The sequence below is a fragment of the Hibiscus syriacus genome, unplaced genomic scaffold, assembly GCF_006381635.1.
Source record: "Hibiscus syriacus cultivar Baekdansim isolate YM2019G1 unplaced genomic scaffold, ASM638163v2 tig00110279_pilon, whole genome shotgun sequence".
Taxonomy (NCBI): domain Eukaryota; kingdom Viridiplantae; phylum Streptophyta; class Magnoliopsida; order Malvales; family Malvaceae; genus Hibiscus; species Hibiscus syriacus.
Genome location: NW_024062659.1, coordinates 1,349,851 through 1,362,001, shown reverse-complemented (window position 1 = coordinate 1,362,001; position 12,151 = coordinate 1,349,851). Strand labels below are relative to the sequence as shown.

The following is a 12,151-nucleotide window of genomic DNA, read 5'->3' as shown; positions in this document are numbered from 1 at the left end:
AAATTTGCGTAAAGTTTACATAAATTGGCAATCAAATAATTTTTTAATATTAAAAAAATCAATTTTTTTAATAAAAATTATAATAGATTAATTACGTTAAACAACTTATTTTTTTTTCTCTAAAACCATCAAATATCATAAACTAATCATTAAATAATAATTAAAATCATACATAAAAATGATTAAACAATTAACTAAATAACTCGAAAATAAAATGATTATAAATATCGGGTTGGATTTTTTTTAAAAAAATTCGGGTTCCAGCTAGGTCGAGTCGATTTTTTTAAATGTGATGTTTGAGTCTGGTCAGGTTCGGGTTTAGGGTAAAAAATACCCGACCCGACCCGGCCCGAAAAATATATAATTTTACCTTATATATTTAGGAATAATTACAATAATACTCCTATATATATTATTTTTTTCAATTAAGTCATTGTTTTATTGAATAAAGATATTATTATTATTTCGGGTCGGATTGAATTTTTAAATTATATATTGATTTAGGTTAGGTAAAATCTTATTTTAGTCAGATCAAATCGAATCTCCGATAAATAATTTCTTATTCTCGATTCAGATCAAGTAGACCAAAGATCAATCTAACCCAACCCATGCCAATCCCTATAATGAATCGTATTTTATCTACTGCATTGATGAAAAACACGTACTTCTCGCTAACAAGACAGAAGAAAACAAAATAGGCAAAATTACAAAAAAGATAAAAGCGGAAAGAAAAAAAAGGGAAAGAAGCCACAAACACAAAGAGAAAAGAATAAGATGTGAAATGAAATATCCAAGTTGTCTGAACAGGCAAAGGATTTAGGGATTTTGGAAATCTGAATCGGAAACCACGTCGACTTTGCTTTCTCTATAATGTCGACTCCGTTTTCGAGCTTAGAAGCCGGAGGAGGGGGCGTGGCGATAATGGCAGGTCCTTTGAATCCAATCGATCCATCCACACCGTCCAAATCTTGCTTGAAGAATTCGGCATCTAAATCTCCCATTCTCATCTTCCTATTCTTTCACAAGGCCATCAAGGCTGAGCTCGACGGCCTCCACCGAGACGCCATATCTTTCGCCACCAATCACCACGACTCTGATCTTACTTCTTTGTTGGAGAGATATCATTTTCTTCGTGCTATATATAAGAACCATTGCCACGCCGAAGATGAGGTTCATGCGTTGTCGTTTTCCTCATTGTTCTTTATCTCTCTTTTTTTTAAACATTAGTTTTGGCTTTATTTTGCCCCTTCCTTTGAATCGACGAGTGTTGTATTTGTTGTTGCTCTTATCGAAAAATTCTGATATCTTCGTCAGAAATTAGCTTTTCCGAAATTGATACTAAATTCGTAGGTTTTGTGATGCTTTTATCGTGTTTGAAAGTTTATTATTTAAGGGAAAGAATTTGATTGGTTATAGAACTTGAACGTATCGCTATATTTAGATATGGGCTGATTTCTGTAAAGCTTGCCGTCCTAGTCTTCTCAACCTTGATGGCTCAAAAGACTGAGAATTTCCCAATGAATTAAACTGCCTTATTCTAACTTACTCATTTAATATAAGTTGTACAGTGTCTCTAAGGTCTTTTTTTCCCGTTATTCTTGTTGTTTGCATCATCAATTCATCACCTTACATTTGTCTGTTGTTTGGGACTGATTACTGAATTCATAGCTATCTTATGTAGGTTATCTTTCCGGCTCTTGATAATCGTGTGAAGAATGTGGCTCCAACATATTCACTTGAACATGAGGGTGAAAGTGTACTGTTTGATCAGTTGTTTGCATTGCTAAATTCAGATATGCAGAATGAAGAAAGCTATCGGCGAGAATTAGCCTCTTGCACTGGAGCCCTTCAGACATCAGTTACTCAGCATATGTCCAAGGAAGAGGAGCAGGTCGGTTAGATAATTGAGGCAAATGCTGCATATGAAACATTATATAAGATTTTGGTCGTGGAATCGAGTCCCACGGAGGACATTTCATAATTCGGAGGTATCCACGGAAGCTGCTCTCAACCTGGCGTTGGGGGCAGCCTACTATCATATCTCCCCTTACCCCATTATATATGGGAAAAAAGGGTCAGCTAATTTTTTGTTCTTGATGTGTGATAGCAGCTCATCTACTATATTTTGGAGGTGGATGAGGTTGCGATATACGTTGCTGAGATGATTATCTTCATTGATCACTTGTCATGATGCATTCTGTTTCAAATTTAGGATTTGGAGTTAAACAGTCTATGTTAAAATTTTCTTTTAGTTTCACATGATTGCTTTGGAATTGGCAGGTATTCCCCTTGCTTATTGAGAAGTTTACATTCGAAGAGCAGGCATCACTGGTATGGCAATTTCTTTGCAGCATACCTGTTAATATGATGGTGGAGTTTCTTCCATGGCTTTCCTCCTCTATATCATCTGATGAACGTCGAGATATGCGTAAGTGCTTGAGCAAGATAATTCCAAGAGAGAAACTTCTTCATCAGGTGACAAGTCTTCTAGGTTATATATGATATTATCATTAATTAATTTTCCAAAACTCAAAAGCTCCTTTGAGAATCAAATCTCACATTTTTAGTTCTGTTGTGAAGGTTATTTTCACCTGGATGGAAGGCATTAAGACAACTGAGAAATGTAAAAATTGTAAGGATGAGGCTCAATGCGAAACTTCTGGACCTATTGTCTTACCAGGTCCAACTGAAAGTGACCACTGTGCTTGTGAATCTTCCAAAAGTTGTAAAAGAAAATATACAGAGTTAAGTTCTGGACTTGAGTATTCTACTCTGTCCTGTCCTATAGATGAAATTATGCTTTGGCATAGTGCTATTAAGCGAGAACTGAATGATATAGCTGAGTCTGCTAAGAAAATACAACTTTCTGGTGATTTTTCTGATTTATCTGGCTTCAACGAGAGGCTGCAGTTCATTGCTGAAGTATGCATCTTTCACAGGTGTGGATTTTCTCTGTGTTTTCACTTGTAATAGTTAAATTCTGATAAAAACGTTATTGTCAACGCTGTTTTTATGTTATTAGAAAGAGGTATTCCAAATTAGTAATCATCTTTGATCAGGATTGTTATTACTTCATAGCTGACACTTTCTATCTTGCATGCTCTTTTGAAGCCAGAGTTTATTGTAGTTGGCTAAAAAACTTCAATTGTACGCTCTGGTGTGCGATACAGAAAAAATAAAATAAAGTATCAGGGCAACTTATTGTCTGTCTCTATGACTGGTAGCATAACAAATATCTGTTATGAATTTAACTTATCTTCTCTCTTGCTGCAGTATTGCTGAGGATAGAGTTATATTCCCTGCTGTAGATGCAGAACTATCTTTTACTCGGGAGCATGCAGAAGAAGAAATTCAATTTAATAATCTTCGGTGCCTTATCGAGAATATTCAAAGTGCGGGAGCTGACTCATCTTCTGCTGAATTCTATGCAAATTTATGCTCACAGGCTGATCAGATAATGGATAGTATACAGAAGCATTTCCATAGTGAAGAAGTACAGGCAAGTATTTTGTTGCTTCAATTTGATGACCTTCTGTCTTTGCTTTGTAGAATTACATTGCATGCTTCTGTATTTCTTGACATTTGTATAATGGTTGTACGAAATTGTCTGCAAGTTTACCAGAGCATATAACTTGAAACCTTGTTTCTCATCTCTTTTTGCGCCTAGTGCTGTCCTTAAGGTATGCTGTATTCCTCTTGTAGGTACTTCCACTTGCTCGAAAGCACTTCACCCCTCAAAGACAGAGAGAACTTCTTTATCAGAGCTTATGTGTGATGCCCTTGAAATTAATCGAGTGTGTCTTGCCATGGTTGGTGGGATTGTTAAGTGAAGAAGAAGCTAGGTCTTTCCTTCAAAATATGTATTTGGCAGGTTTGATTATTATTGACTGGGTGTTCTACGTTATGTTTTTCCTTTTGTATGTTTCTAACTTTCAGATTACATGGTCAGCTCCACAATCAAACTCTGCATTGGTTACGCTATTTTCTGGTTGGGTGTGCAAAGGTCGCTCTGCAGATGTTTGTCTGTCTTCCAGTGCATTTGGTGGCTGTCCTGCTAAAATACTTGCTAGAGTCCAGAAGGATATTGACCAACCATGCTGTGCGTGCACCTCTATCTGTTCTACCAAGGAAAGGCCAAATTGTGTTCAGGCAGATGATAATAGAAGGCCAGTAAAGCGTGGAAATTTATTTTTATCTGAAGACTCTGATTCTTTTCAGTTGACAGGAATAATAAATAGCCATAAATCATCCTGTAGTGATCAGTCTTGTTGTGTCCCAGCTTTAGGAGTGAATAGCAGTAAGCTGGGCATGAGTTCTCTGGCTGCAGCAAAATCTTTGCGGTCATTATCTTTTACTCCTTCTGCTCCCTCCCTCAACTCAAGTCTTTTTAACTGGGAAACAGATATTAGCTCTAGCGATGTTGGAAGCTTAAGACCAATTGATAACATATTCAAATTTCATAAAGCTATCCGTAAAGATTTGGAATATTTGGATATTGAATCTGGAAAGCTTAATGATTGCAATGAGACTTTCGTTAGGCAGTTCACCGGCAGATTTCGCTTGTTGTGGGGTTTATATAGAGCGCACAGCAATGCTGAAGATGATATAGTATTTCCAGCACTAGAATCCAAGGAGACTCTTCATAACGTTAGCCACTCTTATATTCTGGATCACAAACAGGAGGAGAGGCTTTTTGAAGATATTTCATCTGCACTTTCCGAACTTACGAAACTTTGTGAATGCTTGAACAATAGTGATGTGCATGATAACTTGAATGGAATTAACTCTGATCCTTCTGAGCAAAATGATACAATGCAAAAGTACATTGAGAAAGCCACACAGCTTCAGGGCATGTGTAAATCAATTAGAGTAACACTGGATCAACATGTGTTCCGAGAAGAACTTGAGCTTTGGCCATTGTTTGATAGACATTTTTCTGTGGAGGAGCAGGACAAGATTGTTGGTCGAATTATTGGTACTACAGGTGCAGAGGTGCTCCAGTCAATGTTGCCATGGGTAACTTCTGCCCTTACTCAGGAGGAGCAGAATAAAATGATGGACACATGGAAACAGGCAACTAAGAACACAATGTTCAGTGAGTGGCTTAATGAATGGTGGGAAGGAAATGGTGCATCTTCAACGACATCAACATCTGAGAGTTGCATTTCTCTTGGTGTGTTTAATGCTTTCTGTCCATGATTTATATTGTTTTATTTATCTTTTTAGTCTCTTTTGGTTGCTAGGTTACTGAAATTTTATGCTGTTAGTTCTTCGAATTTCTTGATATCTGAATCAAGGATTTTCAGATATGATCTCTTCCTAATAAAATTGAAAATTTCTTTTTTAAGGCACTGATGTACATGAGAGTCTAGATCATAGTGATCTCAATTTCAAACCTGGATGGAAGGATATATTTCGTATGAATCAGAATGAGCTTGAAGCAGAGATCAGGAAAGTTTCTCGGGATTCAACTCTTGATCCAAGGAGAAAAGCTTATCTTATTCAAAATCTTATGACCAGGTATTGTCTGCCCATACTTCAATCTTATGAGCCCAATGTATGTCTGTGTATATTTGTATCATTGCTTCATTCTAATAAAATTTTCGGTTATGCTAGTCGCTGGATAGCCGCACAGCAGAAGTCTCCTCAAACCTCAGCAGGGGAAGGTTCTAATGTGGAAGATATACATGGATGCTCTCCATCTTTCAGAGATCCAGAGAAACAGGAATTTGGATGTGAACATTACAAAAGAAATTGTAAACTCCGTGCTGCTTGCTGTGGAAAATTATATACATGTAGGTTTTGTCATGATAAAGTCAGTGACCATTCAATGGATCGGTAATATTCTCCCATTCTTGCTTTCTCGGTTTTGAATTAGGACCAACTTCTATAAGCTTAACTTTTGTTTTGTTAAATTGCAGGAAGGCTACAACTGAAATGATGTGCATGAGTTGCCTGAAAATCCAGCCTGTTGGACCAGTTTGCATGACACCTTCGTGTGGCCAGCTCTCAATGGCAAAATACTACTGCAGCATCTGCAAATTTTTTGATGATGAAAGGTGCTATCAATCTCTTTAGGATTCTTTCTTTCTGTCTTTGTTGATACTAGATCTAAAGAGTTCAGTATTATTGTGAAGATAACTAGAAATTTTGAGTAATTTTGAAATTTGTTAACGAGTCTGTTGTCTCTTGATCATCTGGAGCACTAAAGAAACCTCCCAAAAGAGTGGAGAATGCTTGTACCTGATCTGCTCGTTCCCTTGTTTATTCAGTAGAATTTCTAAGTTTGTCTTTGTCCCATTGGTTGTAGAAAGACTGAGCTATGTTTAGAAAATGAGTTCTTGTGAGCACAATGTGAACTGGTTCTTATTTCAGTCTGGAAACTTTTGACAGTTTTGTAACAAAAACTGTCGACTGCTGTTGCTGTTCTATTAATATTCATCTTGTTTCTTCCATTTATATCAGGACTGTCTATCATTGCCCATTTTGCAACTTATGCCGTGTTGGAAAGGGACTTGGTGATGATTTCTTTCACTGTATGGTGTGTAATTGCTGTCTGTCCAAGAAGTTGGTGGACCACAAGTGTCGAGAGAAAGGTCTAGAAATAAACTGTCCTATCTGCTGTGATTTTTTGTTCACATCAAGTGAAAGCGTAAGAGCACTTCCATGCGGTCATTTTATGCATTCAGCATGTTTTCAGGTCTGCGCAGTATTCCTTTATTATTTCCAGATATTTTATTCTGTTCAACACATCAACTTTATCTTTGATGTAGTGAAACAATATTTTGGAGTGCTTAATAATAAATTCATCACATACTTTGTTTTGTCAGGCATATGCATGCAGTCACTACATCTGCCCAATTTGTAGCAAATCAATGGGAGATATGGCGGTAATAAAATTAATTTTAAATGCATACTGCCATTTTAATTTATGTCGCATATAAAATTATTTTAGGGGTTAGGCAGGTTGATTTTTTGTTTCAGGTTCAGGCATTTTTATTTGCTTGCACAACTTTAACTTAAATATCATATAAGCCTTAACTGTTTAGGATCACAGTTTCATCTTCGATTCATATCAGGAATATCCTTCTATCAATTGAACAGTTAAGAAAATTGTCAACTTACCAATTGGAATACACATTTTGTTTTTGCAACTTCCAATTGACAACTTACTACCTACTGGAAGAATGTAAATCTAGGTTGAGTACGGTGTTTTTCTAAACAATTGTGAAGTTTGAGGGAAATTATGTGATGTTTGAAACTAGAGGAACGTAAATGTTATTTGAAGCAGCCTTTAGGAAAATGAATGCAATTTACTCTTATTATTACTATCAATACAAAATTGAAGTGCATTTTTATGAGGGATTTCAAGGAGGAATTTAATTTTTAGAAAGGGTTTCATATTCTATGCATAAATTGACCTTCTTTGGCGAAATAAGGTTGGAATTTCCAAAAAGTTAAGATTTAGCCCAAATTGGCTCAACTCAAGTCTTATGTGTTTTTGTATATGTTGTATTCTCTCTCTAACTAGAAAACTCATTAAAATATATATTTTAACTTTTTATTAACATCTTCAGGTTTCCATGAATTATATGTATGCCTCCCATATTGACCTTTTCCCCCATCTGTTTTAATCTTAGACATCAGTGCTCTTCATCTCATAATATTTTTCCTGTCACTTGACTTTCCACTAAAATTTCATCCTAAAAAAATGATTATTCAAACAATATGTTAATAAATATTATTAAATTGATTTGAAAATAATTTCATTTTCAAATTCTTGATCAAACACACCTGTTGAAATTCATTGATAATAGCTAAATTTAAATAGCAAAATTTAAAAGGGAAAAGATGAGTCAAAAGCCTAAATCAAATAGTAAAGGTCAAATCCAATCTCAAAATGCACATGAACTTTGTTCCTATGTGCACTGTGATAGGCGAACTTTAATTTGGTGCAATTGTATGCATAGATGATAGAACTCTCATTTTGATTCAGTTTTCACATATCACTAACACTGTTTTCTACATGGCTTCATTTTGTGTTTACTTGTTACATGCACAGACATCTATATTTCTTGAACATGTAAATGGCTGTATTTATTTGTTTTTATGATTTGATGTCTTTCAGTTTCATGTATGCAATTGAATTAAATTCAAAGTTTTATGCGTATACTCGTGTTAAATGAAAGTTTCCAGCTCACATTACACATTGAATTCAACTTCATGTTCAATTTTGGGATTTATACATCAGAAACATAAACATCTAATTAAGTTCCCAACTCATGCTAAATGGCTAGTAGTTAATGGCTCGTTTCATTCATCACCCATCATTTTTTTACATCTAGTTGAGACGTTCCACTTATTCTCAAGTTTTTATACTACATCTTTTCAGGTTTACTTTGGCATGCTCGATGCCCTTTTGGCTTCTGAGCAGCTTCCAGAAGAATACATGAATCGTTGTCAGGTAAACCATGCACCATGCATGACATTTTAAGTGTATTCTTCTAGCTCTTGTTTTTTTTAGGAATATCGACACACTGGTGTTGTTAATCCAGGACATACTGTGCAATGACTGTGATAAGAAGGGAGCTGCAGCATTTCACTGGATGTATCACAAGTGCGGTTATTGTGGTTCATACAATACCAGGGTAATCAAGGTCGAGTCAGCAAACACCTTCTGCACGACCTCAAATGTTTGAGGGATCTGGTCTCATGTTAATTTAGGTATGTATGTAAATACCTCAAGAGTGCCCACTTACGTACAAGGCTCGTATAGAATCAAAATTATCGCAGTATTCTAAATCCAATTTTTTTCCCATTTTCATCCCTATAGATGGAAGAAATTAGCCTTTTTTTTTCAGTGACGTTAATTGTTGTTGAAAGGCAAAGCAAGTTTTAATTATGTATTCAGAACTTTTACCTTGCCTATTGTGCATTTTAGTTTTACTTGAGACAGTAATTGTGGTTGTTGATGAACTGGGTAGTATGCTATTTGAAATTTAGAACAGAATGAGAAATTTACCTGGTGGAGGTGCAGCTACTCCCCACAGATGCAAACAGCTCCTGTCCCTTTTTAACATTTTGCAACTTTCGCAATCGTCGGAAATCAGCAGGCAACCCTTTCTGCTCTCGTCATTATGAAAACCAGAGACCAGAATTGTAACGTCCGGTGAAGTCTTGGATGAGATGAGTATGATTTTAGCCTATAGATCGGATTTTATTTCCAGGACATGGAAATTGAAGATTAAGCATGACAGGTTTACCGGTGGGACTGTGCAAGGCGGATGAAGACTGCATACCAGCCTGACTGGCGTTTATGTTTATCGTTTCCTTTAGCAGGAACAAGGTCCAAATTTCTGACTAGTTCCTTTATAATTCCGTCGCTTTCTTTTAATTTTTTTTATAAAATCAAATGTTTAAGGTATTTAATAACAGTTGACGAAGTACAGAATTATTTGATTAAAAAATATTTCTAATATAAATTATAACACAATTAAAGTTATGGTATTTTCTTATAAAATTAATATCTTAAAAATTATTTATAATTTATTGAATAAAAGTTCTTAAAAATAATTGTAAGAGTTATTCAAATAACTATAATAATAATTTGGATAGAAGAGTCCACCCTCTTAGCATTTATTTTAATCATTTTTTCTCACTTACGAGACAGATAATTATTAGGGTAAATTACGCATCTAGTATCTAAATTATAAGTTTTAATTTTTTCAAAATATACTAAAATTTTAATTTTTGTTTCATTTTAGTATCACTGTTCAAAATTTAATCAAAATTTAACGTTAAATTTTGAAAAAAAATTTAAAGTTTTGATATTAAAATTGATCAAAACTGATAGTTTGGGTACTAAACGTATAAGTTTTTAATGGTTGAATACTAAAATGAAATAAAATTGATAGTTTAAGTATTAAAATGGATTAAAATTGATAGTTTAAGTATTAAATGCATAGTTTACCCCAAGTAGTATTAGAGTCAGGTTGCGATTATATTTTATTTTTGATTAAGCTAAGGTGTTTACAAACAAAGCAGTATATGCTCTAAATATTTTTAATAATTTAACAATGAACACTCAATCACCCTGCTACAACCGTTGATGTTCGAATCCATAATCTCTAGGAACAATAACGATTTATTTAACTACTGAAATTAAGGGATTATGTTAAAATATTTATTATACACAAATATTAAAATAAATTCTCAAAATTTTATTATTTAGTTTGGTTAGTTTAAGAGATTACGTTAAATTTTTAAATTTTTTAAACATTGAATTTAATAAACATTTTATTATTTATTTTTAATAAATATCACGTTATCACCAAACTACGTCAGTAATATTGACAAATTGATGGATTTGATAAAGGCCGAAGACTAACGCTTCGGTTAGCACTTAGCATTGTGAACACAGTGATTGCTAACGCTTCCAAGAAAGGCCCTGCTTCCAACACAGTTTGTATATTCAATCTTCAAACAATAAGAAACCAAATCAAGTCAAGGTTGTGGACCCACCTCGGCCATTGCTCCCCAATATAAGCAACTCAATGTTGAGCTTTTCTACGGCCTCACATATTACATCTTTTGGGTCCCCAACTTCTGTCATCGTCTCTGCTTCAACCTGCAGCAGCTGTTGATTTTCACTTTAAATTTTAGGTGTACAAAATCCTGCAAGATGATATTTCGAGGATTATAACAAGTAAGATGATTTTACTTCTGAGACAGTAATTCTTTCAAGATACAGTTAAAGTCTATATAATTTCTATTAACTTATTTTCCCAGTGAATACTAACCTTTTTGTTGTTGTTGGTATTACCTATGATTTCCAGCATTAAGTAAATGCGGTTGGAGCTATGGTTAGGAGCCTAATATTAAGAATTTTTAACTGCTAGATTAGAATTGAATTACAAATAAATCTATAAGGCTTTGATGTTGACTATATATATATATATAGATAGAGAGAGAGAGAGGTACAATACACAAATGGTCCCTGACTATAGAATATCATTTTATTGAGTTCATTGATTAGTAAAGGTTACAAAATAATCATTTGACTATTCATTATGTTACAAACTCATCCTTTTCAGTTAAAAAAATTGAGGGTCATTTGAATTGGACGTTAACATGTTGATTGATACATGATAGTCATTTAAGATTATGAGATCAGATTTTATCATATCTCAGTCAGCATATTAACGTATAACCTAAATTATCGTCAATTTTTTATTTGTCATTAAGTTTTGAGTCTAATTCTTATACTTTAATTTGGTTGTTTCTGATTCTTATATATATATATATATATATATATATATATATATATATATATATATTCTAAATGTATACATTTTATTTATATTTAATTAACAATGATTAATATGATTATATTATTAATTATTATATTATAAAGGATTTATATCGTAGATGAGCAACTAGAGTATATTACTTTTTATTTAAGTATTTCAAATATCTTTTTTTTAGTCAAAATACTTATTTAGAAGTATTTTTTTTTTCAAAATAAGTATCTAAATATGGTATTATCTCTATAATTTACTTTTTTTATTAGTCGGGATAATTATAAGGTAATATTTGTTCGAAATAATCTCAACCAATTGACAATGAACACTCATTACTCTACAGACTTTATGCTCGAACTCAAAACTCTCTAGAAAGAATAACACTCAAGTTGCTTAATGAATTTTACAATTTACTTTAAATTGTTGAAATAAGAGACAAAGAAGAATGTATAAAATGTAGATCTAATTGTACTAATATGTCCTCAAAGTATGATCTTTATTTTAGATTGATCCTTAAACTTTTAAATATTTTAATTTCATCCCTAAACTATGATTATCATTTTAAACTAGTCCTCAAACTTTTGAATATTTCAATTTCATCCCCGAATATTGATCTTCATTCTAAATTAATCCCCAAAGCTTTTGAACATTCCAATTTCATCCCAAACTAAATGTATATTCTAATCACATCCCTTGTTAATAAAATCAATAAGCCAAGTTATATTATTATACGTTTGAAAAAAAAACAAAATTTAGGATAAACTATGGTTGAAACTATTATATATTTGGATGAATTTGTGGATGAAATCGGAGTATTCAAAAGTTTGGGGACCAATTTAGAAAGGGGGTCA

The 12,151-nt window shown here is 33.5% G+C and overlaps 1 protein-coding gene across 1 annotated transcript; it reads left to right on the top strand.

The window, feature by feature from the left end:
- Positions 1-777: 777 nt before the first annotated feature.
- Positions 778-8,935, top strand: LOC120115935 (zinc finger protein BRUTUS-like). The gene is made up of 14 exons (XM_039136548.1): positions 778-1,170; positions 1,682-1,891; positions 2,281-2,475; positions 2,581-2,939; positions 3,274-3,499; positions 3,703-3,871; positions 3,950-5,173; positions 5,349-5,520; positions 5,617-5,838; positions 5,922-6,059; positions 6,466-6,700; positions 6,831-6,890; positions 8,393-8,464; positions 8,556-8,935. The coding sequence occupies exons 1-14, from the start codon at positions 871-873 to the stop codon at positions 8,697-8,699; spliced, it is 3,726 nt and encodes a 1,241-aa protein (XP_038992479.1). The 5' UTR covers positions 778-870; the 3' UTR covers positions 8,700-8,935.
- The last annotated feature ends 3,216 nt before the right edge of the window (positions 8,936-12,151 follow it).